This window comes from Dicentrarchus labrax, unplaced genomic scaffold (assembly GCF_905237075.1).
Source record: "Dicentrarchus labrax unplaced genomic scaffold, dlabrax2021, whole genome shotgun sequence".
Classification (NCBI taxonomy): domain Eukaryota; kingdom Metazoa; phylum Chordata; class Actinopteri; family Moronidae; genus Dicentrarchus; species Dicentrarchus labrax.
In genome coordinates this window covers 1,018,456-1,025,845 of record NW_026136716.1, presented here as the reverse complement: position 1 = coordinate 1,025,845, position 7,390 = coordinate 1,018,456, and the positions used below count along the sequence as shown (strand labels likewise).

At 42.2% G+C, this 7,390-nt stretch overlaps 1 protein-coding gene across 1 annotated transcript in view; it reads left to right on the top strand.

Annotated features, from left to right (window-relative positions):
* Positions 1–6,304, top strand: part of eif5b (eukaryotic translation initiation factor 5B) — a 13,033-nt gene extending 6,729 nt beyond the window's left edge. The window contains exons 9-26 of the mRNA XM_051427086.1: positions 66–158; positions 820–906; positions 1,006–1,065; positions 1,212–1,504; positions 1,598–1,705; positions 2,098–2,208; positions 2,297–2,364; positions 2,461–2,602; positions 2,693–2,824; positions 3,312–3,494; positions 3,567–3,728; positions 3,827–3,958; positions 4,073–4,204; positions 4,385–4,461; positions 4,580–4,744; positions 4,822–4,960; positions 5,047–5,208; positions 5,496–6,304. Coding sequence (XP_051283046.1) covers positions 66–158; positions 820–906; positions 1,006–1,065; positions 1,212–1,504; positions 1,598–1,705; positions 2,098–2,208; positions 2,297–2,364; positions 2,461–2,602; positions 2,693–2,824; positions 3,312–3,494; positions 3,567–3,728; positions 3,827–3,958; positions 4,073–4,204; positions 4,385–4,461; positions 4,580–4,744; positions 4,822–4,960; positions 5,047–5,208; positions 5,496–5,603 — 2,354 coding nt within the window. The 3' untranslated portion in view covers positions 5,604–6,304. The remainder of the gene's footprint in view (positions 1–65; positions 159–819; positions 907–1,005; positions 1,066–1,211; positions 1,505–1,597; positions 1,706–2,097; positions 2,209–2,296; positions 2,365–2,460; positions 2,603–2,692; positions 2,825–3,311; positions 3,495–3,566; positions 3,729–3,826; positions 3,959–4,072; positions 4,205–4,384; positions 4,462–4,579; positions 4,745–4,821; positions 4,961–5,046; positions 5,209–5,495) is intronic.
* Positions 6,305–7,390: the final 1,086 nt, after the last annotated feature.

The window sequence follows — 7,390 nt, the reverse complement described above, 5'->3', positions numbered from 1 at the left end:
GTCCCCGCCGCCGTTGACCGATCAATTACTAATCAATAATCCGGATGTAATCGATTACTGTGCAGGTGTTGAAGTGCCATCCAAAGACTCGATGCCAAAGAAGAAGCCGGTTTACGGAGACAAGAGGAAGAAGAAGCCCAACGCTCAAACGCCTGAAGGTACTCGCCGCTCGCCAACGCTGCACTGTTAGATACGTTATCAAGCTAATGATGATAATTAATAATAATATAATATATAATAATAATAATAATAATAATAATATAATAATAATAACAATAATAATAATATATAATAATAATAACAATAATAATATATAATAATAATAACAATAATAATATAATAATAATAATAATTAATAATAATAATAATCATAATTAATAATAATAATTAATGAGAATAATGATAATAATAATTAATGATAATAATAATGACAATAATAATAATTAATAATAATATTGATAATAATAATTAATGATAATAATAATTAATGATAATAATAATGACAATAATAATAATTAATAATAATATTGATAATAATAATTAATGATAATAATAATTAATGATAATAATAATAACAATAATAATAATAATGAATGATAATAACAATAATAATAATAATAATTAATGACAATAATAATAATAATAATTAATGACAATAATAATAATAATAATAATAATTAATAACAATAATAATAATTAATAACAATACAATTAATAATAATAATAATAATAATAATTAATAACAATAATAATAATTAATAATAATACAATTAATAATAATAATAATAATAATAATTAATAATAAATAATCTCTCCTAGAAACATCAGAGGTGACTTCACCGGCGTCGCAGACCCCGGAGCCCGTTGCCATGGAGACGGAGGCTGAGAAGCCGACCGCAGAGCCAGGTAAGTGGGAGGAGTCGGGTGGGAGGAGTCAGGAGGGAGGTGAAGTGTGGAGGTGATGAGGATTTATTACCGTCGTGGTTCTCCTCCTTCTGTGTGCAGAGGTGAAGCCAGAAGCTGCCGTAGACGACTGGGAGGCCATCGCCACCGACGAGGAGAAAGGTGAGACGGCGAGAGAATTAAATATCAATCAATCAATCGATCGATCAATCGCAGCTTCCTGTGCGACGGTTGTTATTATTATTATTATTATTATTATTATTATTATTATTATTATTATTAAAAGGATTTCTCCGTCTTTGCCTCAGAGTTGAAGAAAGTCCACATCGAGGTGAAGGAGGAGACCGCCGCTCCTCCTCAGCCTGCGGGCAGCGAGGAAGACGAGGAGGAGGATGACGAGGAAGAGGACGAGGAGGATGAGGAGGAAGACGAGGAGGAGGAGGAGAGCGAGGAGGAGGCAGAGAAAGAGGCGACGGTGTCGGCGGCGGGTCCGGCGAAGAGGAGGGCAGGGAAGGAGAGCGAGGACGAGAGCAGCGACAGCGAGGACGACGACAGGACAAAGGAGGAGCGTCTGTACGACCGAGCCAAGAGGAGGATCGAGGTGAGGAGGAGGAGGAGGAGGAGGAAGAGGAGGAGGAGGAGGACGACGAGTGAGAGCTCGTCTCTGACTGACAGCCTCTGTGTGTTTCCATAGAAACGGAGAGCGGAGAACATCAAGAACATCAACGTGGACAAACTGCGAGCGCCGGTGGTCTGTGTGCTCGGACACGTCGACACGGGGAAGACCAAGATCCTCGACAAGGTAGACATCTTTGTTTATTGATTGTTTATTGACTGGTTATTGATTACTGGTTGTTTACTGTTTGTGTATGAGCTGGATATTGATTACTGGTTGTTTACTGTTTGTGTATTGACTGGTTATTGATTACTGGTTGTTTACTGTTTGTGTATTGACTGGTTATTGATTACTGGTTGTTTACGGTTTGTGTATGAGCTGGTTATTGATTACTAGTTGTTTACTGTTTGTGTATTGACTGGTTATTGATTACTGGTTGTTTACTGTTTGTGTATTGACTGCTTATTGATTACTGGTTGTTTACTGATTGTTTATTGACTGCTTATTGATTACTGGATGTTTACTATTTGTGTATGAGCTGGTTATTGATTACTGGATGTTTACTGTTTACTCTGTAGCTGCGACACACTCATGTTCAGGACGGCGAGGCCGGAGGAATCACTCAGCAGATCGGAGCCACAAACGTCCCCAAAGAGACGATCGAGGACCAGACGAAGATGGTTAAAAACGTACGAACACACACCGACTGATGTTTAATCAATATTAATGATTGATAATCAAATATTATTAATGATTGATTATTAAATGTTTGTGCAGTTTGACAAAGAAAACCTGAGGATCCCCGGCATGCTGATCATCGACACACCAGGACACGAGTCCTTCAGGTACCAATGCGACAAAAATACTGCAGTCTGTGAGTGAACTGATTGATTGGTTCATTGATTGGTTCATTGATTGGTTCATTGATTGATTGGTTTCAGCAACCTGAGGAACAGGGGCAGCTCCCTGTGTGACATCGCCATCCTGGTGGTGGACATCATGCACGGTCTGGAGCCTCAAACGCTCGAGTCCATCAACCTGCTGAAGGAGAAGAAGTGTCCCTTCATCGTCGCCCTCAACAAGGTGAGTCCCTCTCCCTCCTCTTCCTCCTCCTCCTCCTCTTCCTCCTCCTCCTCCTCCTCCTCCTCCTCTGACAGTGTTGTTTGTTGTCAGATTGATCGTCTGTATGATTGGAAGAAGAGTCCAGAGACTGACGTTTCGTCCACATTGAAGAAGCAGAAGAAGAACACTAAGGATGAGTTTGACGAGCGGGTTAAATCCGTCATCGTGGAGTTCGCCCAGCAGGTGACGTCATTACATCATCACTCACCGACCAATCAGAACATTTCTAACTATTTACCCAGCTGCTTCATGTCAACATGGCCACTGTGAAAAAGGTCTGTTATGGTAAAAAAAACACGTTAGAAATCAATATAATCCGAAACGTTCTTCAGACAATTATTAGTGTTTATTTACTAATTAATTAGTTTTTTTCACTATATTAACTTTTTGTGACTTAAACATCACAAATTCAGACCCTTTTTCTCTCTTTGTTACAGGATGAATAAAGATTATAAACTATATTTACTGTATCAACCACAGTCAGTAATAATAAGTTATTAATAATTAGTTTGTAAACACATTTTATGAACCTAAAGCTATTAATAGATAAGATACGATGGACTTTATTGATCCCACACTGGGGAAATATATTTAAACATTAGTGGGCCCAGTACAGAGCCTTGAGGAACGCCACAAGTGACCTTCAATACGTCCTGTTGTTGTACCTCAGGGTCTTAACGCCGCCTTGTTCTACGAGAATAAAGACCCCCGTACGTTCGTGTCGTTGGTTCCGACCTCCGCTCACAGCGGCGACGGGATGGGAAACCTCATCGCCCTCTTGGTCGAGCTCACCCAGACCTTGTTAGCTCGTCGGCTAGCGCACTGCGACGAGCTCCGAGCTCAGGTCATGGAGGTAAGAGCGTTTTTATTTTGTCGGCGTTCTCTGCAGTCGGGATGAGTTTACTGACGAGTTGTGTGCGCTCAGGTGAAAGCGCTGCCCGGGATGGGAACCACGATAGACGTCATCCTGATCAACGGCCGACTGCGGGAGGGAGAGACCATCATCGTCCCGGGGGTGGAGGGACCAATCGTAACGCAGATCAGAGGGTTGCTGCTGCCCCCCCCTCTGAAGGAGCTCAGAGTCAAGGTAAATCTTTCAAAATAAAAGCATCAAATTCCCCACACATGATCCAAAAGTATGTGGATATTATTATAATAATAATAATGATTGATTGATGTTTGCAGAGCCAGTACGAGAAGCACAAGGAGGTGTCGACGTCTCAGGGAGTGAAGATTCTGGGTAAAGACCTGGAGAAGACGCTGGCGGGGCTCCCCCTGCTGGTGGCTCACAAGGAGGACGAGATCCCCGTCCTGAGGGTAACACACACACACACACACACACACACACACAGACACACACACACACACACACACACACACACACATACAGACACACAGACTCCCAGTTGACTGACTGGTTCTGGTTTTCAGGATGAACTGGTGCGGGAGCTCAAACAGACTCTGAGCTCCATCAAACTGGAGGAGAAAGGAGTTTACGTCCAGGCGTCCACGCTGGGTTCTCTGGAGGCTCTGCTGGAGTTCCTCCGAACCTCTAAAGTCCCTGTGAGTACCTGTCTGTCTGTCTGTCTGTCTGTCTGATGTTAAAGCTACTGTATATTTGTTAAACTTGTGAATAATGTTTGTTTCAGACCTTTTACTCTGAAAAGCAACAGGAAGCAGGAACTGAAGCTGACCTTTGACCTCTCTGACTGTGTGTGTGTGTGTGTGTGTGTGTTCCTGCAGTACGCCGGCATTAACATCGGCCCCGTCCATAAGAGGGACGTGATGAAGGCGTCGGCGATGCTGGAGCACGACCCGCAGTGCGTAATGAATGACATCATAAATCAATACAGAAATATTGATACCAACACCATTATTGATCAGCTTATCGGTCTGATTCTTTATTGATCACAACGCAGTGTTGTTCTTTGCGGGCAGGTACGCGGTGATCCTGGCGTTTGACGTGAAGGTGGAGAGGGAGAGTCAGGAGATGGCCGACAGTCTGGGAGTTCGGATCTTCTGGGCCGAGATCATCTACCACCTGTTCGACGCGTTCACCAAATACCGAGAGGACTACAAGAAGGCCAAACAGGACGAGTTCAAGTAGGAGAACGCCGTGGAACCTCCTCTGCTCTGACCTTTGACCTGCTGCTCTCTCTGACGCTCTGTATCGTCCGCAGGCACATCGCCGTGTTTCCTGTGAAGCTGCGAGTTCTTCCTCAGTTCATCTTCAACTCCAGAGACCCCATCGTGATCGGGGTAACCATCGACTCCGGCGTGCTGCGACAGGGGACGCCGCTCTGCGTGCCCAGTAAAGGGGTGAGCCTCGCTCAGAAGGCGCCGCGCCGGATGTTTGTACATTTTAAATAAACTTCATTAACTTTAAATGTTGGGTGACGTTTCAGTTCGTGGACATCGGCGTGGTCACCAGCATCGAGATGAATCACAAGTCCGTGGACAGCGCCAAGAAGGGCCAGGAGATCTGCATCAAGATCGAGCCCATTCCCGGGGAGTCGCCCAAGATGTACGGACGCCATTTTGAAGCCACCGATGTCATCGTCAGCAAGGTGAGGCCCCCCCCCGAGGAGGGACATGGAACATTTAATAAGAAGTGTTGGTGCTGCAGGCAGCCTCTGGGGGGCAGTGTACACTCAGATTACAGAGTAACTAATTACTTCTACTGAGGAACTTATTGATTAATAATAATAACAATACTTTTTATTTAGTGTTCAGATCCCCTTACATCATTAACACAACAACTAGAGAATCCAGAAAGCCTCCTGACCCGCCGTGAAGCTACCGATCGTTCATATGGATCATTGATTATTGATTTGATACGTTGGTGCTGTTTCAGATCACGCGGGCGTCCATCGACGCTCTGAAGAACTGGTTCAGAGACGAGATGCAGAAGACTGACTGGCAGCTGATCATGGAGCTGAAGAAGACCTTCGAGATCATCTGAGGGACCTGAAACACACACACCACACACACACACACACACACACACACACACACACACTTCCTCCCACAGACGACGGACAAAAAAGACAAAAAAAAGACGTGACAGTGTTTTTCTGTGAGAAACGAACAGTTTTTTCCACTGTTGTAAACAGTGATAGATTAGAACAGACACACACTCACACTCACACACACACACACACACACTCACACACACACACACACACTCACACACTCACACACACACACACACACTCAGTATTCCAACGTGCCTGTATCTTCAGCATCGACGTTGTGTTATTATTATTTTTCTTCTTCTCTGCTCTGATTTGTGGCTGCTGCTCCGTGTCCCTGGCTCCTCCTCCTCCTCCTCCTCCTCCTCTTCCTCCTCCATCATCGGACTGAGGAGCCTAGCGAGTCAGCAGAGCCAGTAAACCAGGTGCATTGTGGGATTGTGTTGAGCTGAAGGGCTGGAGGAGGAAGGTTTTTTTTTCCCATTATTATTATTATTTTTTCTTCTCATAAAACCATCGAAGCAGCAACGGCGTCGACCGTAGAGACTCATTAAAGAGGAGCTGACTCGGGTTTGTCGGCCATGTTGGCGGGCGGAGGGGCGGTCTGAGCGACAGGAAGTCCCCTCTGAACATTTTAAACTGTTTCTGCTGCAACTGCTGATGTAATAAATTCCCATGATTGATGATGAAACCTGCAGATTGAGAGTTTTCAGTTCACGTCTGCAGAAGGAGGACATTTTAATTGGTGTTGTATGGAGGTCTGAGGGTGCCAATATTACTAAACTTATTATTGTGTGTAACGTTTAAAAATATAATAATATATTAGCATCGTTGGATCAGCAACATATTTCTCTTTTAATGGTTAAAACATTAAAGTATTGAAACTAAAGTTTTACATCTGAATGATGTCCAAAATTAAGCTTTTTTTTTTTAACGGTAATTTTATATAATAGTCAACTTTATGCAGGCTGACAACAACTCCACCCGCTAAATCTTTGTTAAGCTGCTGGAAGCTTCATTTTTAAACAGCTTTCAGTCTCTCTGACATTAAAAAATATGAGAATTTGTTGTGTTGTGAATGATCTGATGCTCTAAACGAAGGTCAGAAAGGCTGAAAGCTAAATAAAGTGACGTATTACCTGAGAGCGTTAATTTAAATACAGTTTAAATAAGTTATAGTTTAGAAAGTTTTTTTTTCAGATTTATGCTTAGAGTTTAAAATATTCCCAAAACAAAATTAAACTTCAGTTTGATTGATTTTAATATTGGCAGCTACAGACTTCCATAGTGTGAACATTATCGTCTCAAACATTAAAACACTGGTGCCAAACGGGGTCAAAACTTTACGACTTTTTACTTTGTGACAGAAAGGAAACCGACGGTCCGTCTGCACCGATCATTTATTAACCAGTAAACACTTCTGAATGTAATCGAGCGTTGAGGATCATAAATACAGTCAAAATACAGAAAATGGTTTCCTCTGTCGCTTTAATATCTGGTTTAAAAATGGCAAAATTAGTTTTTTTCAGCATTAAATACGTTTATTTGTTATTTAATTTGCTTTGTTGATCTAAAACAGACTTTTTTTATTTACCACAAACAGCTTTTTTTACTTTCGAGCTTCATGAAAACACTGAAACTGTAAGAAAGTAAAAGCTTTGAAGAACTGACCTTAAAAGAACCAAAATGTTTTACTTTATAGATATTTAGATATCAGATATTTAATATTTAATCCGTCAACGTTTATTCAGTGTTGATGCGGTCGTCATGGTGATGC